At 38.5% G+C, this 21577-nt stretch overlaps 1 protein-coding gene across 1 annotated transcript in view; it reads right to left on the bottom strand.

Moving 5' to 3' along the window:
- Positions 1 to 21577, bottom strand: part of BMPER (BMP binding endothelial regulator) — a 437547-nt gene that overhangs the window by 150160 nt on the left and 265810 nt on the right. The window contains exons 8-11 of the mRNA XM_007953989.2: positions 16643 to 16752; positions 13277 to 13417; positions 10817 to 10921; positions 6832 to 6877 (exon numbers count right to left, since the gene is read on the bottom strand). Of these exons, the coding sequence (XP_007952180.1) occupies positions 6832 to 6877; positions 10817 to 10921; positions 13277 to 13417; positions 16643 to 16752 (402 nt within the window). The remainder of the gene's footprint in view (positions 1 to 6831; positions 6878 to 10816; positions 10922 to 13276; positions 13418 to 16642; positions 16753 to 21577) is intronic.

Raw genomic sequence — 21577 nt, 5'->3', positions numbered from 1 at the left:
TCAAATGCCTTTGCATAGTCAATAAAACACAAGTAAACACCTTTCTGGTATTCTTTGCTTTGAGCCAAGATCCATCTGACAGCAGCTAGGATATCTCTCGTTCCACATCCTCTTCTGACTCTAGCTTGCACCTCTGGAAGTTCTCTGTCAATATACTGCTGCAACTGTTTTTGAATTATCTTCAGTAAGATCTTACTTGTGTGTGATATAATGATATTATTCACTAATCTACACATTCTGTGGGATCATGTTTCTTTGGAATTTTTAAATATATGGATCTCTTCCAGTCAGTTGGCCTGGTAGCTGTCTTCCAAATTTCTTTGCATACCCAAGTGAGTGTCTCCAGTGGGGCATCTGTTTGTTGAAGTATCTCAATGGGTATTCTGTCAGTTCCTGGAGCTTTGTTCTTTGCCAATTCCTTCATTGAAGCTTCGACATCCTCCTTCAACACCATTGGTTCTAGATCATATGCCACCTCCTGAAATGGACGAAAATCAGCCAGTTCTTTTTGGTACAGTGAGTCTGTGTGTTTTTTCCATCTTCTTTTGATGTTTCCTGCATCATTCAATATTTTGCCCATATAATCTATCAATATTGTAACTTGAGGCTTAAATTTTTTCCTCAGTTCTTTCAACTTGAGAAATGCTGAGCAGATTCTTCCCTTTTGGTTTTCTAACTCCATTATAGTATAATTTTATAGTATAGTTTCCTAACTCATTATAGTAATTGGCTCTGTCTTCTCAAGCTGCTCTTTGAAATCTTCAGTTCAGCTCTTTTATCTTGTCATCTCTTCCATTTGCATTAGCTATTCTCCACTCAAGGGCAAGTTTCAGAGTCTCTTCTGTCATCCATTTTGGTTTTCTCTTCTTTTCTCATCTTTTTAGTGACCTCTTGCTTTCTTCATGGATGATGTTCTTGATGTCATCCCACAATTCTTCTGGTTTCAGTCGTTGGTGTTCAATGCATCAAATCTATTCTTTAGAATAAATTCATGAGGGATATATTCAAGATCATATTTTGGCTCTCTTTGACTTGTTTTAATTGTCTTTAACTTCAAGTTGAACTTGCATATGAGCAGTTGATGGTCTGTTCCACAGTCAGCTCCTGGCCTGGTTTTGGCTGAAGATAATGAGCTTTGCCACTGCCCCTTGCCACAGATGTAGTCAATCTGATTCCTATGTGTTCCATCTGGTGAAGTCCACATGTACAACAACTGTTTGTGTTGTTGAAAAAAGGTAATTGCAATGAATAAGTCATTGGTCTTGCAAAATTCTACCATGCAATTTCCAGCATTATTTCTGTCACCAAGGCCAAATTTTCCAACTACCGGTGATTCTTCTTTGTTTCCAACTTTTGCATTCTGGTCACCAGTGATAATTAACACACCCTGATTGCATGTTCAGTGGTTGACACTGGTAGCTGGGCACCATATAGTTCTTCTGGTCTCAGGGTCATGAAGGCTGAGGTCCTCGTGGTCCATCTTGGATACTTGGGCTAATTGTTTCCAGATGATTTTGATTTTCTTCATTCTTCTTTGATTCAGATGAGAAGAGATCAATAGCTGCATCTTAGATGGCTGCTCAAAAGCTTTTAAGACCCCAGTAGCTACTCACCAATGTAGGTTGTAGAACAAGATTTTTATGTACTATGTTGTGCCAATTGATCATGACATCCCCTGAGACTATGGTCCTGAGTCTGCAGGCCCGGTGATTCTCTTTCTCAAGATGATTGGTTGTCTCTGAGAAATTTTTCCAACTCTGATTTCTGTTGCTTCTCTAATGTATGTAGCTAATTTTGTAGCATAAGTGCATATCTATCTTTTATCTAGGGTATATTCTTGTTCACCTACCCTCACCTGATCTTCTCACTTATCTATACATTTATCTGTAGCCTGGTGTTTGGTGTTAATGGTAATGCAGTATTGTGCATGTACTAGTATTTGCCTCTGTGATCTATATCTTATGTGTGCCCTTCCTTTCTGCAGTGTCATCATGCTGGTCACAAACTCTTTCCATTTCGTCCCTCCCCTCATTCAAATCAACATGTGACCCCCAACTAGTCCTAAATTTTCCCTCCTCTTCCCTCCCATCCTTGATAACCAACAAAGTGTATTTCCTTCCCTGAGTAAACACTTCCTTGACTTTTTACAATAATGAGCTCATACAATATTTTCCTTCTGTGATTGACTTATTTCACTCAGCATGAAAAAAACCAAAAACCAAATTCACTGCCATGGAGTCCATTTGACTCACAGTGACCCCTCCTTGGGTTTCCAAGGTGGTATCTCTATGAACATAGATTGCCCAGTCTTCCTTCCAGGCATAATGTCATCCAAATTCATCCACATTGTGAGATGATTCTTGTATTCTTCATTATTCTTTAATGTTGCATAGTATTCCATTGTGTAAATGTACCATAGTTTGGTTATACATTCATCTGTTGATGGGCATTTAGGGTGACAAAATTTGGAAAAGATTCAGGGATTGAAACTCTTATACACTGCTGGTGGGAATATGAAATGGTACAACCTCTATGGGAAACGGTATGATCCTTCCTTAAAAGGCTAGAAACATATGATTCAGCACCTACTCCTAGGTATATATCCTAAAGAAATAAGACCTGTAACATGAATAAACATGCATGCCCATGTTCACTGAATTCACAATACTAAAAAGATGGAAACAACCTAAGTGCCCATTAACAGATTAATTGATAAACAAACTTTGGTACATACACACAATGGAATACTATGTAACAATAATGAATAACAACAAATTTGCAAAACATCTCACAACATGGATGAATTGGGAAGACATTTATGCTTAGTGAAATCAATCAATCACAAAGGGACAAATATTGTATGAGACCAGTGTTATTAAAAAAAAAAAATAAGGCTTACATACAGGAAAAAAAAAAAAAAAAAACCTCTTTGATGATTACATGGATGACAGAGGGAGAGATGGAATATTATCAACTAAATAGAAGACCCATGTTAATAATGGTGGAGGTAAAGTCAATACACAATATGAATAGAATAAAGGGCAACTAGCGTAATTACTATAACATGGACAATCCTACAACAATTGTATTAACAAACAATAACTTACAAATGGGTAAATAGGTAGATAGGCATGCTAAAGAGGTGTGGGAAGATATAGGGGAGCACACCTATTTGCAGTTATAGGTTTGGTAATGGGTATTTCTACATGTGGGTGCTATAGACAACAGAGAACCAAGGGGCAGTCATGGAAACTTCTTAGACATAACCAAACACTTTGCATGATGAATTCTTGGGCTCAAAGGTAAAGGAACATAGACTCTGCAGACATCTACATCAATTGGCATAGCATGGTTTGTAAAGACAACATTCTGGATACTACATTGGTGAGCAGTGTCTGGGGTTTTGAAAGTTATGAGTACCCATCTAAGATACAACTATTGATCTTTTCCTACCTGGTGCAAAGGATAGTGAGAAAAGCCAAAGACTCAAGCAAGCAATTAATCCAAAGGACTAATGAACCACATGAACCACAGCCTGCATTACCCTGAGACCAGAACTAGATGATGCCTGTCCACCACTATAGACCACTCTGATAGGGATCATAACAGAGGGTCCTGGACAGAGCAAGAGAAAAATGTAGAACAAAAAGTCAAATTCACAAAAATGATCAGACTTACTGGTCTGACAAAGACTGGAGGAATCCCTGATACTATGGCCCTGAAACACTATTCAGATTAAGAACTGAAGCCATTTCCAGAGATCACCTTTCAGCCAATTAATAGACAATAAACACCCGAGATAAACAAACAATCAGTAAGGTCAGAAAATAAACAATAATACCCAAGAAGAAAATGCTCCTTAGAACAATCAATTATATAAGATCAAAAGGACAATATTTGCTCAAAACCAAAGATGAGAAGGAAGGGGTAGAAAATTCAGATGAAAATGGGAACCCAGGGTGGAAATGAGGAGAGTACTGATACATTGGGGGAATGCAACCAATGTCATGGAATATTTTGTGTACAGACTATCAAATGGGAAACTAATTTGCTCTATAAACCTTCACCTAAAGCACCTACACACACACACACACACACACACTAAATAAATAAATAAATAAAATATAATTCAACTGGTGTGTTAAGCACAGCTTATTCTATTTCCTGCATTAATTTCCTGCCTCTACTAAGTAATATTTGGTTCATTTCCTTTGAGTTATTATATGTACTTCATTATCTTTAAAGACAAGGCCTTTCACCACATCTATACTTTAATTTTCATTAATTCATCCAGTATTTTCTTCAACTGTATAATTATTTAATACCTCTCTCTGTTTCTAAACATAATGAGATAGATAATGTGTGTATAAACTTATAGATAAATAGATAGCTAAATCAAAAAACCAAACCTACTGCCATTGAGTCGACTCCAACTCATAGCAACCCCCACTGGGTTTTCAAAGGCTGTAAATCTTTATAGAGATAGATTGCCTCATCTTCCTCCTGTGGAGCAGCTGGTGGGTTTGAACCGCCGACCTTCTGGTTAGCAGCCAAATGCCTTATCCACTAAGCCACTAGAGCTCCTTATAGATATAGATATAGATAAAGATGTATGTATGTATGTATACCTACATCCAAAACCAAACTCACTGCCATCAAGTCAGATCCAACTCATAGTGACCTCTCCTTGGGTTTCCAAGCAGTATCACTACAGAAGTAGATTGCCTAATCTTCCTTCCGAGGAGTGGCTGGTGGGTTTGAACCACCAACCTTCTCTCTGGTTAACAGTCAAGTGCCTTAGGCACTATGCCACCAGAGCTCCCAGTATATATATATACACACACAAAATTCACTGCCATCAAGTCGATTTCGACTCACAGTGACCTCCTTTGGGTTTCTGAGGTGCTAAACCTTTATGGAAATAGATTGCCCAGTCTTCCTTAGGCAGAGTGGCTGGTGGGTTTGAACTGCCAACCTTCTGGTTAGCAGTCAAATACCTTAGGCACTACACCACCAGAGTGCCTTTAGAGGATATTATTGTTGCTATGTGCCATTGACCCAGCCCAACTCATAGCGACCCTTCCTAGGGTTTCTGAGGCAGTATCACTACGGAAGTAGATTGCCCAACCTTCCTTCCGAGGAGTGGCTGGTGGATTTGAACCTCCAGCCTTGTGGTTAGCAGTCAAGTGCCTTAGGCTCTACGCTACCAGAGCTCCCTTAGAGGTATACAGACATAGATATGTTTAGATATTTCTATCTCTCCATTCCACCATGCATCGATGTGTTGTACTGTGGTGGTTTGCATATTGCTGTGATTCTATGCCACTGGTATTTCAAATACCAGCAGAAGCACGCATGGTAGACAGGTTTTAGTAGTGTTTCCAGACAAAGACAGACTAGGAAGGAAAAGCCTGGTGATCTACTTCTGAAAATTAAGCAAAAAAAATCTATGGATCACAACATAATATTGTCCAAAACAGTGCTGGAAGTTGGAAGGCACTCAAAATACACAGTGGCCAGACAATGGATTAAACATATCAACAATCATGAAGATAGCACAGGACCAGGCAATAATTCATTCTGTTGTACATGGGGTCATCATGAGCTGGAGCCAACTCAAAGGCAACTAACAACAACGTATCCATTATCTAAAAGCACTAAGCAGCCAGAAAAAAATAACAGAGCCAGGATAACTCTTTGTAAGACAACTCTAACTGTGTTGTTTTTTGTTGTTGTTATGTGCTCTTGAGTCAGATCTGACTCATAGTGACCCCTCCTGGGGTTTCCGAGGCAGTATCACTATGAAAGTAGATTGCCCAACCTTCCTTCTGAGGAGTGGCTGGTGGGTCTGAACCACCAGCCTTCTGGTTAGCTACCAGAGGTCCTAACTCTAACTGTAGACAAGTGTAATAAACAAACTTGTTTCCATGTGAAAGCTGCCTTTCAACTATCATCAAAGCTTACTTCTCTAAGCCTGATTGACTTATAAAATACTTTCCAATAGATTGCATGGCGTGGTTAATCCTGATTATCATCCATCGGAACTAATTTGATAGTGACATTACTAATACTTCTCTTTTAATAAAACACTTCAGAAAGCTATCTCAAAATTGCATGAATTCAAGGAAGACTAAAATGGTAGTTTGCTAATAAATCTAGGCATATGTGTACATGTAAGGATGATATTAAACCTGATTCTACATTCTGTCTGTTTGATTAGCCAGGCAGTTTCAGATGGCTTACAGAATGGGCTGTGCTTAGAGAGAAACTTCAAGACCTCAATCTAAAAAAATAGGAAGGCAAAACTATCGTCAGCCCAATGACTTCTTATTTTATGTTTGCCAACAGCAATTCTGGATATGCCTAGATGAAATGGTGAAAAGGGGGGAGTGGAGGTGAGGCATCAGGAATTACAGATGTTTGGTTTCCAAATAATAGAATGAAAATCTCTCCCAGATTATATATAATGTTTGGTTTTACTGCAAATTATCACCTTAGTCTCTATGACTGAGAATGCTATTAGCAGTAAAGTGAACATTAAATTATCTGGTCCTTTTTAAAACCTCATCAGATAATTTATCTTCTTAATTTCTCAAAGCAACAAATTCAGATGGAAATATATCTATTCGTCTCAATGGTGCTTCTGTGAGAGTGTTACAATCGATCTAAAGCATCTGTTCTGATGTGGAATGAAATAAAATGTGCATAAAACTTAAAAAAAAAGTTGTCATTGAAGTGACTCTCAACGTGACACATCACTGTTTTTCCATTTCACTTATAAAATGCAAACCAAATAATAACAATAACACATTTTCAAAGGAATAAACTTACTTTCAGTGCAAATAGGACAACAGCCTTTCCTGTTGAGAATTTTACCCTAATCGAGAGAAAAACAAATAACATGTTAGTATTAAAAAACAGGGTCTGCTGAGGATAAGTCTCTTTTTTAAATCCAATACCAGATAAACCAATGAAATCCATTTAAGCTGTATTTGAACTCAATGCCCAGACGGTAATTATGATTGTAAGAATGAAGTTTCAAGTATCTGGTTCTAAGGCCATGCAAAGACATTCAAAAAGCTTTCTTGTTTCTTCCCTCCAAGAAATATAATACCTAAAGGACTCATTGGTGTGATTTTTCTCACATGGAAGGAGGATGGAGACAGTCTGGATGCAAGCATTTCACTGATATCCAAATCCAGCCCTCTGGAGACGAAGTGCTCATATAAAAATGGGAATTGTGTATAAACTTATCAATCCATGCAAGGCCTTCATTCTGTCTTTGCTTACTGGAGGAGCCCAAACAATAAATCATAACCTAAACTCAGACTCATCCAGTCCTAGGGCTATGAGGAATATCCACGGGAGATCAAGTTCAGTCAGATTTCTTTCTTTTAGAAAGTGGTATGCTATCCATTTTAAGTCATTTTTATCCAATCAAAGCCAATGAAGCTGAGAGTTTTGAAACCTTGAAGAATTTTCCATTACCTTTCTGCAAATACAGTGCAATCTGCTACACTGCATTTCATTTATTTTTAATGCACGACACTTAAAGGAGGAAGCCTACTCTCTGGGCCATGTAAGAGAATGGCATTGTCTTATTCATGACTCATGGTTAATCACAGACAACAGGAAATGTGGAAGAAGACTGTGGAACAAACATCCAACTAGATAGTTTACTTATGCTATCTACCATCAGGTCGTCATAAGGATCAAATGAGTTAATACTTAGAATAAAGTTAGGTTTACTCAATTTTAGACATTACTGTAATTATTGTTATTAAGGGTGATTAAAAAATTCAGAAACAGATAGTGGTGATGGCTGTATGGTGAACATAATTAATGTCCCTGAGTTGGACACATAAAAATGGTTGAAATGCAAATGTTTTTAATGTATATTTTACCAAAATAAAATTTAAGAGATGCACAGCAACACTTGATGTCCTGCAACACAAGGATGGTGATGCAAAATCTAACCTAATTTTGTGTGATGATAAAGGCAAGGCTTGTTCCACTCTAGATTTTTATCCTCTTTAGTCTTTTATCTCTACAAAGTTTAATATTTATTGAATATCTGTATACGCTAGACAAAGTGCTGTTCATTCTACATACTTGATCTCATTTAAACTTCAAACAACCTTCCAAATACTATTGTCCTTATCCCGTTATTAAAGAATAGGAACAATGTCTGATTCATTTTTTCACCAGCTAGCTCTAAAAGTGGTCCACTAAATGCTATGACAAATTTGAATGAGACTTAACACTCAGCCCCATTCACGTGTCCCATGGATTGGGGCACCACAACATATTTTCATAGCCTAGAGCTCTTTTGTCTATTTCTGTCTGGCACAGAGGTGTGCTTTGACTTCTCATGCCTGAAAGTAGTTGAGGACAAAGCCAAATGAGGTCAGCTCAGACCCATGGAGTGATGGCCACAGGGGGGTGGACTAAGGTGCTCTATGCAAATGGCACAGAGCTGTTGAAAGCCAAAGCCACAATAAAATGTAACGATTTGATTCCCTGTCTCTGCATTCTAGCAGAATTTGTCAGCTCCTTTCTTCAGGACAATGAGACTAGGGCTAATAACCCTAAAAAAGATGAACAAAAAATTGAGTGCAGGCTACAAAGTCAAACAACTTGGGTTACACTTAACTGTGATACTCTGAGCATTTTGCAACCTCATCTGTAATACCTCAAATTAGCACCCACCTCAGAGGAATGGTATCAGCATTAAATGAGGTAAGCCCTATGAATGCAGAGAAAGTCTCAGTACATGTCAGAGAGGATGAGAAGATGGGGTCATAATGACCCAGTCCCCATTGGAACCCTCACAGCCCTTTTCACAAATGACACTCCTTTGCCTCTTGGGGAGTTGGCAGAGAGACTGGAGAAATCCAGCCATAAAATTTTTCTTCAACAAGACACATGCACTTCTGGAAAAAGAGATGTATAGCAGCCAGGAAGGATAAAGCAGGGAATACAGCCTGCTACTTCTATTTTTTTATTTTTTATTTTTGAATCTCCCCAGGCAAAGCAAGGGAGGGCAAATAAGTGTTTAATAATCTTTCCATGGTGGAGGTAGGTTATCTTCCAAACACTTTGTGCTTTCCCCTGAGAAGGGAAATTGTGAACTGGAGGAATGGTTGGAAACCAAAAACCAAATCAAACCCATTGCCATCGAGTAAATTCTGACTCACATTAACCTTACGGGGCATAGTAGAACCGCCCCATGGGGTTTCCAAGGTTGAAAATCTTCGCAGAAGCAGACTGCTTCATCTCTTTCCCACAGAAGGGATGTGGCTTCAAACTGCTGACCTTTTGGTTAGCAGCTGAATGCTTTAACCACTATACCACCAGAGCTCCATAATAGTTGGAAAGCTGCCTAGAAACACAAAGGTAGCCCTGAGGCAGGACACTGACAAGCTTTGACAAGATGCCTGTGGAATAGGGTGGGGGAAAGGCCATCTCTGGGAGGGATGGATGCTCCTGTCCCAAATGTGGTCCACAAAGAAGAAATGCTAACAAGATGCTGGTGACATGAAGAGCATTAACCTCCTTGCAGCAAGAGGACAATAAAAAAACATCCACCGTGCCACAAGTGGCAGAATTCAAGTGAAGCCGGAAGCTCCGCATCTTCCTGCTGAGGCTAGTTACTTGAATCACCAGGTTGGCACAGCATCCTGTTTTTGTCTTGTAGAATAAGGAAGCCCATTATTACTAACATGTGCTGCAAGAGTTCATTAGCAGTGAAGGTTCCCCAAGGACTGGTATAAATGATGTGATCCCATTTTTCCCAATGAATATTTATAAGCAGTCCATGTTCGACTCTATTTATTGTATATCCTTTTTTTTTTTTTTTTCCTTTTATGTGAGGTTTTATGTCTGAGGTTTTTTAAAGCAAGACTAATTAGGGTTTTTTTTTTTTTTCTTTTTCTTTTTTTCTCTCCTTCATTTCAGTTGTGCCTTCCCTACTGCTTTTTTTTTTTTTTTTTTTTTTTTTGTGCCTCATTTGGCACTCAAGTAAAAACAGCAACTTTTTGTTTATGATAATAACAGATGTGAATAAAATTAAAATCTGTCTATCTCAGAGAAGGGAGGACATGTCCTGAATATATGGATATATTTTTTTAATTCACTGGAAGGTATTGAATAGGTTTGACATTTTCTCCAAATGCACAAAACCTTGAAAGGTTTCAAGTTGCTGAGGTGAATTCAATGAAGCTCAGGCTTTAAAAGATAATGGTTGCTTTATTCAATGTGCTGGAACTAGGGGTTTCTGAAAAGAGATATTTCCATAAGAGTGTATTACCATCTGAGGCTACAACACAGGCCAGATTTAGAGAGAAGAAACTTGGGTAAAAGGGCTATAGGTTGTTGCTAGGCAAGAGAAACCTCATGGGGAATTTACTAATTAACAAGCACATATTACATTGAATAGCTAGGCCATTAGAAGAAAACTCTGATTTGAGAAAAGAGGGGAAAAAAGCAAAGGATGGATATGATGTCAAACAGAAAACCCAGCAAAGGAAAGTGAGGGAGCAGATATAACTGTTGAAGTTAAAACAAAGAATTGGTGGAAATCAACCAGAAATAGGAAAATTGGGACAGAGGCGAGATAAGAACTATTTTCATGACAGGCTAGAATCTGAATGGGAACTGCAAAAAAAGGAGCTGGGCTCTTTAAAGGAACATTTGTGTATTTGAGAATTTGAACACTTTGAGAGATTTGGATTCTGTGTTAGGAAGATGGCATGGGGCCGTGCCGCACACAAAACATTTCCCAAGATGTTCTGGTAAGCAGAAAATCAACCTGTACCTGAGGGCAGCTGCTGATGGGAACACACTGCTTCTTGCGACACTCTGTCTTGCCTTTCACACAAGCGCAGATGGTGCAGTTAACAGAGGACCACATCTCTCCATCCTACAGGAGAGAGCACAGGATTCTGCTATCAGCTGGAGGCAGACGGAAACTAATCCAACAGACTGCCATTTCTCTGTTGAGAAAAGCATTCTTTAATGTGACTGAATTGTACCATTGTTAGACTAAGAGACTTTGAGGTGTTTATCTACACTCAATGAGATTCCAGATGAAAATTAGTGGGAATTTTGGGGGGAGTATATACTTGTGTGCATACATGTAAAGGTGTGTATGTATGTACATGTGTGTGAATATGTATTTATGTTTGTGCATGTGTGTGCACACACATGTATCTTATATGCTTGTGTATACATGTTGTGAGAATATATATGCATGTGTCTGTGCATGTGTGTGTGTGTGTGTGTGTCTATATGCATATGTGAGAATGTTTATGTATTTTCCCCTCCAGAACACAAAAAGAATGTTCATGTGTTTAGCTTGGTAACATTTGCATCCTGCTTCTCATGTGGTGTTTACTTAGTTTCACTCTGGAGCCAGTCAAATACGAATTTTCATATATGACACAGTAACAAAAATCTAATTTTCCCCTGTAACAAAAATCTAATTTTCCCCTGTTTGATAGGACTGAAATGTTTAAGCTATCCCAGGCACCAGCCACTAATTGAGATGTCCAGAGGTGATTAGTTTATTCCCAGATGTGACATTCTTCTGGACCACACAGGACATGAATATGCAAAGAAGAGTCTAATTGAAAGGACTCCTAGTGCCCAGGCAGACACCTGATTTGTAAACCATCTAAAATGCAGAGCCCAGACAGAATACTCCAAGTGCCATGCAAATAAGGAACTCTCCTTCCAAAATGCAGGGTACCACCTTGGAACACATTTCTTAGATGTTTGTTCAGCCGGAAAGAGATATTTGAGAAATTTCTTTGGCTCATTGTATTTATAATCGGGAATTGCCAAGCACCCAGGCAGCACAAGTAGATCTTGTACATCAGGAGAAAACACAGGGATATGCATCCTTGTTCATGGGAGAAACTATCACAGGCAAAAGAATTGGGCCTGAAAACCAAAAAAAAAGGATTTCTCCTGACCTTATGGGTCCAAGAAGCATATTTTTTAAAGGCAGAGAAACAAGTTAGATCTTTGACAACAACTCCTCCTCAGTTTTTGCAGATATTTTAATGACTAATTACTCCTTTGTAACTTTTATTTCTCAAGAGAGAAAAATCTAACTTAATCTGTCTTACAGGACTCCTAACTGTTTCATGTTCTCTGGGTACATAATTCTAGAGCTCATTGTTTCAAGGATGACTCTGTAAATTATGTCAGGCCTCAGTTACTTAAAGGACCTTTCTTATAAGAAGGTTTGAAAGTGTTCTGCACACATAGCAGTAGGAGGGTTAGGCTGTGTCATCAGGGTACTTGGTAGACCGAGGATGACATTAGGTACTAAAGACATATGAGTAGTTCTGAAAGCTTGTGTAAACATAACACATGCATTTCTCTTTCCTTGGGCATGACATGTCTTCTCATGGATTCCATAAGAACCAAATACTCTCCCTCCATCTGTTACAAAAGCAGTGTAACAGGATATCTGGGTAAGTCCCACACGCCTGAGAAGTTCCACCTCTGATGGAATTCTCAGAGTCTCGATTCACATGGGTATCAAGCTTTCCTTTTTGAAAAATTAAAATATATCTTCTTCAGGTACAGAGGGACTCCCTCCAACCCTGAGGAAAGGAACAGATAGGAGGTACTTTCTACAATCCTGCATCTTGAAATTAAAATGACCCCTGTATGATATGTCTGCTTAGGCATATCAGAAAACAATGTAAAACATGCCCGAAATCCATATCAGATGGTAAGCAGACAATCCTTTGGGTTCAGTTGGGACAAGGTTCACTCATCTTTGTTTCTTTGCTGTGCTGGTCACTTACCCCATCCCCACCTGATATTTGCCAAATGAGAAAGTCTGTCTTTAGAAAGATGGTTTTGTGAAAAGCTTCCAAAAGTATCAAACTATAGAATTGTTGGGATCTTGACCAGGGCCATCACCCTGAAAAGAATCATTGAACAGCATCAACAGAAAAAGAAGCTCTTGGGAATTCAGACAGGACAGCCACATCATGCATGGGGCAACTTCTCAGCTCAACCACAATCACAGTGTGGCCATATTTTGAAAAGGCAATCACTTCTTATAGCTTTAAAAAAACTTCATAAAAAATTAGAGCCAAGAAAAGTATTTTGCAAACAATTAGTCCTTTGTCCCTTGACTCTCTATATGTTTTATACACACACACACACACATCTGTATAAAATATGGAAAATCCAATCAACATTTTGTTTGGAAGTTTTTTTTTAATAGTTCACATGAGCTTGGTTCATGACATACCCGAAAAATCTTGTTGCCAAACTTGCACACTTTAATGTCTTCTGGGAGCACTCTCAAGTGGCATTCCTCACAACAGGCTTCCTTGCCTAGGTCACAGCCACCAGGGTGGGAACACTTCTTCTTACACACCACAGTAGAGTCCTGAGGCCCAAAGGCAAAGAAATTAAAACTTATTTCCATTCCTACCAAGCATTGTACTTGGCCTTCCTTTAACAGCTCACTACTATGTTACTTGTTTAAAACATATTCTATAGGTACCATATTTGAATTTATTGCAATAAATCATTCATTTCAAAATGTTATTTGTTGATTGAATATCTGGATTTGAACATGAGGAAGATAGGAAGAGCATGATATATACTCTTTACCTTCCAATGACTTATAATTTAATGCTTAAGGGGTGTTATGATTTCATTCTGATCAATATGTGGGAAAAAAGTCCAATCACTAGGGGCCAACCTAGTTTCTTCTTCCTGCCTTTTTTTACCTTTTTTACCTTTTTGTATCCTGCATTAACAGTGTTCTTTGGGGTCTCTTCCATGGTTTTATGCCACCTTATGGAAGCGTAGCACAAAGGCACTATACTTTTAATTAAAGACTGAAAATTAAGAACCAGTGTTACATTTCAAAATGAAATTCCTCAAGTGTACTGTGTTCACAAAAGCACCAAACAAACAATTCCAAATCTGGACCTGCATCCTAAATTCTCCTGTAAGTAGTGTAAACTTAACCAGGCCACTTAACCTTCTGAGGGTGGCATGTTTATATCAGTCACTTGAAGGGGCATGGTATGATTTCTAAAACAGTGCTGTGCAATGAATACAATAACCACTTAAATCTTACCTACTAATTCATTTAACAACACATGCAAGAAAGATTTAGAGGAGATTAAAGAAAATAAAGTCTCTAGTTCCCAAGCCAACAAGATAATTTCACCTGGAGTAGGCCGTCAGCTGGAATGATAGTAAGAGCAAAACATTTATGAAACTTAGCAGAAGACAAGTATGTAGGAAAGAAGTGCTCCAGGGTAGATGAGTGATCCTAGCAGTGTCAAGTTAGAGTGAGACCACTGACAAAGAAATGAAACTAAACCCAACCCCAAGACACAGACCCTATTAGCAAGCTTTGAGAGAGGATTCATTTCCGAGCATCAAGTACAAACAACTTGTGTGACTTGACTTTTGCAACTTCTATATTAATTCTATATACATTAACCTCTACATTAATTCTGTGACATCAAGAGGTACTTTTCATACTATCTACTATATTCCAATTGACTTGTTCATCTAACCACAGTGTGGCCATGAGATGCTCCTTCAAAATAAAATGTGGCATTGTATACCTTTACTTTTAAGTTCTAACCACATGATATAGTGGATAGAACACAAGATTTAGAGTTAAACAGGACCAAGTGAGAATTCCTGTTCACTTACTAAGTGTGTGAACTTGAGCAAATTCATCTCCCTGAGCCTCAGATTCTTCATCTTCAAAAATGGTGATGACAGCACCTACTTCTCAGGTTATTATGGGGTTTATATAAAATATGTAAAGTACTTGATATGTATCTGGCACGTAGAAATCATTATAAATCAATTCACAAACCAAAATAAATAAGTAAATCCTTTGTCAAAGCACCTGTCCTGATGTCTGGTGTGAAAAACAAGGGCATTCACTAATTCTCAAATATTATACCCACTGCCTAAGACATTTGAATGTTAACCAGAAGGCTGGTGGTTCAAATCCACCAGCCACTCCTCGGAAGGAAGGTTGCACAATCTACTTCCATAATGACACCGCCTTGGAAACCCAAGGAGGGGTCACTATGAGTCGAGACTGACTCAATGGCAGTGAGTTTGATTTGAGTTTACACTGTGTGCCTAGTACTGGAGTAAGCAATGAGAATGTGGATATCAATGTGCTTCTGTCCTTCAGGGGATCGCAGGGTAAGTTAAGAGAGGAGATAACCATGTAAGTAAATACATTGCATTATAATATGAAAATTGACTTAGTAGAGGTGAAGAGATAGCAGAGAAAAGGGAATTAAAGGGTCAGAAAGCCTCTCTGGAGGAGGTAACTGTGAATTCATACTCTGATAAAGCAACCTCTTTAAAGAATAGGACTAATGACACTTGTTGATGAGCAATAGAATATATTGCCTATTCAGTTCTAAAAGGATCCATGCATAACTAATTCCCATTCACTCTATGCTTGGCTTTCCTGCAATTGAGGGAATTGGAAATGTGATGAGTTTCATCAAAGATTCAGTATCCCCATGAAGGAGCTATAACCTGTGAAATTCCTAGAGGGAAAAAGAGGTCCTGAGAATGGAAGCCAAGGCAAACAGAAAGAATTGCTGTATGCTTAGCACAGGATAACACAAATGATAGGGGAAGGAGCCTCCAGAAAGTATGCTCAGGCTGAGGAATTACTCCATGTTCAGTGCCAAGGAACAGACAGTTCAGCTTTACTCAGCCACCCCCTCCCCCTGAAGTAGTGCATGCTACTTAGCAAAGTTTGCCTCAAGTAATCAAGAACTTCTGAACTCTAATTCCAACTACTGACTCATCACTGACATTGAGCAAAGTTCCTCCCTTTCCCTCTCTAGTCCTTTAGCTATTAAAAACAAAACAACAATCATCACCACCACTATGCATTATTCTAAGTTTATATCATATAAATGTGTAGGTTAACTCACTAACAAATGGTCCTAAAGTTTTCTGTGATAAATGATAAAATACTGCTGCACAAATACTGCTGCACAAGTACAGCCCATGAACGTGTTGTGTGTGTCCCTTTAAACATCTGGAGCAGTGGAATTCTTTCTTTACCAGTCATTAGACTTCCAGGTGCCTTTAGAGAAAAGTGAGCAATGCCTCATGTAAGAAATGATACAATGAGTACCACATAAATACTTTCTTCCCAAATGTCCAGGTTTATCTTTGAGGCAACCTGTAAATATATGCTGTTCTCTTCTCCGGAATATAATTAAAGCTATGTTCATTGTCAAATGTGCCAGGGAATTTAACTCAAATAATTAGAGCCCAAGGACACTGCCCATGTATTTACTTGATTTGAGAAAGTTTCTTGGGACAGACCCTCAGAGTTTTGTTTTCACCACCAAGATTTCACTTGTTGGTCCTAAGAAGATGACAGTGAGTTATAATTTGGGTCCCATATATGGACTTCATTGTGACTTTGAGTATGATTTCATTCATAGAATGGCATCATCTCCTCATTGATTTCATTCATAAAATGGTATTGATAATGCCTCCTCCCAATAGCACATCATCATCTCTTTCTATGATGCTAATAAGAAGACCTGAAACTCTATCAATGTTAGGCAACAGGCACTCAGTGCCACCTTACCCTGCAGGTGCATCTTGTGCAGTTATCGTAGAGAAATGAGGATCCGTTGTCATATACGTCACTGCGAAAAAGGCAGCTTCCAAAAGGGAGGTCAAACACTTTCCTCTGACCTAGAGGGAAGCAAGAGCACAGCATAAGCAAAGTAGAAAGTAGGAATGTCTCATTTTATCATCAGTGATTACATTACTGGACTGATAACATTCTCACAAAATCAGGTCAATCTGGTGCACAAAAAATAGAGCCTTAAATCAGAAGCTCCCAAGAGATCCCAGGACTCATTAATTTAGAAAATTTTCCTTAAAAGAGTTTAATCTCCACACTTAACCCTGCAAATTCACCAAATTTTATTAAGGTTTGGTTTTATAGTGACCAAGATGACTAAGACACAGAATTTCCCCATGGAACCCACAGTCTACTGGGAGACAAACCAACAAAAGGCATTCAGTGCAACAATATGGTAAGTGCTAAGAGACAAACTTGGAACTGTGTTGACAGGGAGGTCACATACGACCTTTTGGAGAATGTGACACCTGAGTTGCATCTTAAAGATCACATAAAATTACCCAGAAAGTCAGTGTTGGGGGCGGGGGCAGGAAGAAGAAGTCAGAGCATGTCAAGAAGAACTAGAATGAGCAGAAAGAAGAATTAATGAAGTAGCATCTCTGCTACAGAAACTACAGATTGGTTGGCATAAAGAGTTTGACTAACTCAAAGCATGCATAGAGGCAGAATTCAACTCCACCTACCAAGAATCAACACTGTCTTTGGCATTGTATCTCTGTAGAATGGACTTGGTTTTCCCTAATGTAAAGACTGAATTGTGACTAAGGGGGTAGAACAAACAAACCCAAACAATGAATACAGTTCAAGTTCTTCCTCTCTTTCAGAATGTAAGAAAGTCAATCTTCCAGGAGCACTACTCTCTATCAGTTTGTCTAACTGTGAGGGGTGTGTATTGCTGTGATGCTGCTAAGTATCTCTTTAAAGTGCTTAAGAGTAAAGATGTCACTTTGAGGACTAAGGTGAGCCTGACTTAAGCCATTATATTTTCAATAGTTTCATAAGAATGTGAGAGCTGGACAATGAAAATAGAAGACCACTGAAGAATTGATGCATATTTGTGCCCATTACAAAGAAAGGTGATCCAACAGAATGTGGAAATTTTTGAACAATATCATTAGCATCACACACAGTGAAATTTTGCTGAAGATAATTAAAAAATGGTTACAGCAGTACATTGACAGGAAATTGCCAGAAATTCAAGCCACATTCAGAAGAGGATGTGGAATGAGGGATGTCACTGCTGATGTCAGAAGGATCTTGGCTGAGGCAAAGAATAGTGAAAAGATGTTTACCTACATTTTATTGACTAAGCAAAGGCATTTAACTGTGTGAATCACAATAAATTGTAGATAACTTTGGGAAGAAAGGGAATTCCAGAATACTTAATTGTGCTCATGAAGAGCCTGTACATGGACCAAGAGGCAGTTATTTGAACAGAACAGGGGATTACTATGTGCTTTAAAATCAGGAAAAGTGTGCATCAAGGTTGCATCCTTTCACCATACTTATGCAATCTATATGCTCAGCAAATAATCCAAGAAGCTGGACTGCATGAAGAACAATGTGGCATCAGGACTGGAAAAAGATCCAGTGCAACCAGTGATATGCCGATGACACAACCTCACTTGCTGCAAGTGAAGAAGACTTGAAGCACTTACTGATGAAGATCAAAGACTATAAACTTCAGTATAAATTATACCTCAATATTGGCATAGTGCCTAAGGCATTTGACTGCTAACCAGCAGGCTGGTGATTCAAACCCACCAGCCACTCCTCAGAAGGAAGACTGGGCAATCTACTTCCATAAAGATACTGCTTCGGAAACCCAAGGAGGGATTGCTATGAGTTGCAATCGACTTGAGGGCAGTGAACTTGGCTTTATTTGATATAAAGAAAACAAAAATCCTCACAAGTGGACTAATAAATAACATCACGATAAATGAGGAAATGTTTGAAGTTGTCAAGGATTTAATTTTACTTAGATCCACAATTAATGCTCATGGAAGCAGCAGTTAAGAAATCAAATAACATATTGCATTGGGTCAATATGCTGCAAAATACCTCTTTAAAGTGTTTAAGAGCACTTAAACACTTTGAGGACTAAGGTAAACCTGACCCAAGGCAGGGTATTTTCAATAGCTTCATATACATGTGAATGCTGGACAATGAATAAAGAAGACTGAAGAAGAATAGATGCATTTGAATTGTGATGTTGATGAAGAATATTGAATGTACCATTGACTGCTAGAATAACAAACAAATTTTTCTTGGAGGAAGTACAGCCAGAATTCTCCTTAGAAGTGAGAATGGAGAGATTTCATCTCCCATACTTTGGTCATGTTGTCAGAAGGGACTGGTCTCTGGAGAAGTATATTATGCTAGGTAAAGTAGAAGGTTAGCAAAAAAGGAAAAGACCTTCAATGAGATGGATTGACACAGTGGTTTCAAAAATGGGCTCAAGTATGGCAACAATTCTGAGGATGGTGCAGGACCAGGCAGTGTTTCATTCTGTTGCACATAGGATTACTACGAGTTGGAACCAACTCAATGACACCTAACAACAACATCTCTCTGGAGTAGATCAAACCATCTCTAAAATGTTACCTTAATTAAGGCCTAATGAAAGAAGCCAAGGATTCAGGTTTACTCACGAGATTTATATCCACATCCCTCATCCTCCTCATAAAAGGATTAATAAACCAGTGCTCTCAAGAAGATTTTAACTCCTAAAAACCTCACGTACACCAGAGTAGAACTCTGTTCCATAGGGTTTTCAAGGGCTGATTTTACAGAAATAGATAACCAGAATTTTATTCTAAAGTATGCAACTCTAATGCAACTGACTCCTGTCAAGTTGGATCCAACTCATAGCGACAGCTTCTTGTGTTTCCAAGGCAGTATCACTACAGAAGTAGATTGTCCAACCTTCCTTCTGAGGAGTGGCTGGTAGGTTTTCATTATCAGTGAAATGCCTTAGACACTCAAAATGCAAACTTTTCAGTTAGCATCAAAGAGCATTAACAATCTACACTACTCAGGCACCAATCTCTATGAATACTAATCTCAGTAGGTTCAATCAAATGCTGGAAATACCTATAAACACATACTAAATGGTGTTCTCAGAGTCAGAATAGTTGGAATTACTGTTTGTAGGAGTCAAGAAAAAGTGATATTGTGTTAGACTGGATTCTCTACAAAAGCAAAACCAGTGTAGCTTATATAGAGAGAGAAAGAAAGAGAGAGAAATTTATCATAGGAAAATGGCTCACACACATATAGAAGCTGGCAAGTCCAAAGTTCTTGGATCAAACGTCAAGCTGGAGGCTTTTCCTGATTCACGCAGCTGCAGGGGCTGAGGAGCTCAAGGTTGGTAAGCAGTATACTGGCTGTTGACTCCAACAAATGATGAATCCAAGATCTTCAAGCCAAATGGTGGATTGTTTGCTCACAGACAGTTGTAGGCAGCACAACAGAATCCCAATCCAGAGAAGAGTGTCTCTTTTCCCAGGATGTCCAGAAATATACTGGAAGCAGGCCACACCCTTAGAAAACTCTCTTTCAATGGATTGGCTGCTCAAAATATATACATCTGATTCCACCATTGAAACAACCCACATCACAATTGCTTAAACCTCACAGAATTGTGGTTTCAGCCAAGTTGACAAACAGCTCCAACTATCACAGATATCTTCATATTAGAGTCAAATTCAAAGCCAGGATACAGTATATATTCAAATTCATTAGTTTGATTCTGTCCAGCAGGAGCAAATGTGTTGGTTCTCAATAAATGACAGTGAGTTATACTTTTGATCCACATACAAGTTTCCTTATAACCTTTAGTGGACTCAATGACTTTATTCATAAAATGGCATCAATAATACCTCCTCCCACTAATGTATCACCACCTCTGGCTACAATATTTCTATTAAAGTATACAACCAAACACTGGTCAAATAACAGTTAGCACTTGACAGCACCTGCACCTTACAAATATTAGTATCCTGACCTGGATAAGTATTTTCATGTTCACACCCAGGTCTTGAGCCTCTGGAACTTCCTGAAAATTTTCAGGCTAAATTAGAAGATTATCTACAAAATACAAAACTCATCTTTCCTGAAATTTCCCTCTTGGTAAACAGTGAAGCATCAGAAAACTGTGTGCAGCCTGAATTACATGGTTTTGTGCCACCCCACCAAATCACTTCTGCCAAATCACACTGTGGTTTTAGGGTATTATAGCTTAAGAAACAGCCCTAAGCAATTCTATTTTTGTAATTACTATAAAAATGATGGTGAGGTCTTTTTGACTACTTTAAACATTATGTTCTGTATATCAATCAAAAGATGTATTTCTGTCCTTTAAGAATTAAAAATAGCTCTGCTTAAATTGGTCATTTTTTTTTTTTTTTTTTTAAATCAGCCTAACTATATTTTCAGCACTACAGTTTGTGGATAGGAAGGAATAACAATGTGCACGAAAATCTAACACAGCTGTATCAGACAGGAATAAAGAATTGATCTAGTAGGATCATTTTCTGTGAATGTATATTTACTTGAAATAAACAATTGAGGCAAAAGTGAGGTTTGACATAGAAGTTTCTGGGTGCCTTCCCTGATCCCCATTACTGTTTGTATGCGTGCAGATGTGGCCAGGGGAAGCCACATAAATATCATGGGTCCCACTCACTTTCACTGCCTTTGTTGAATATGGCAAAGCTCCCTGGAGGAGCTATACTTCGTCTGACAGCTAGTGAGAGATTACTGTAAAACTCTGAGTTGATTTATGAACAATGGATTGATTTTAAACTATCCCTGATCTATCCTAGGTAACTGTCCTTCTCAAAGTTCATGGTCAAATATTTGCACCTCTAG

Source organism: Orycteropus afer, unplaced genomic scaffold (assembly GCF_000298275.1).
Source record: "Orycteropus afer afer isolate SDZICR_OR568_19922 unplaced genomic scaffold, OryAfe1.0 scaffold00422, whole genome shotgun sequence".
Lineage (NCBI taxonomy): Eukaryota > Metazoa > Chordata > Mammalia > Tubulidentata > Orycteropodidae > Orycteropus > Orycteropus afer.
This window is presented reverse-complemented; position numbering and strand designations above follow the sequence as displayed.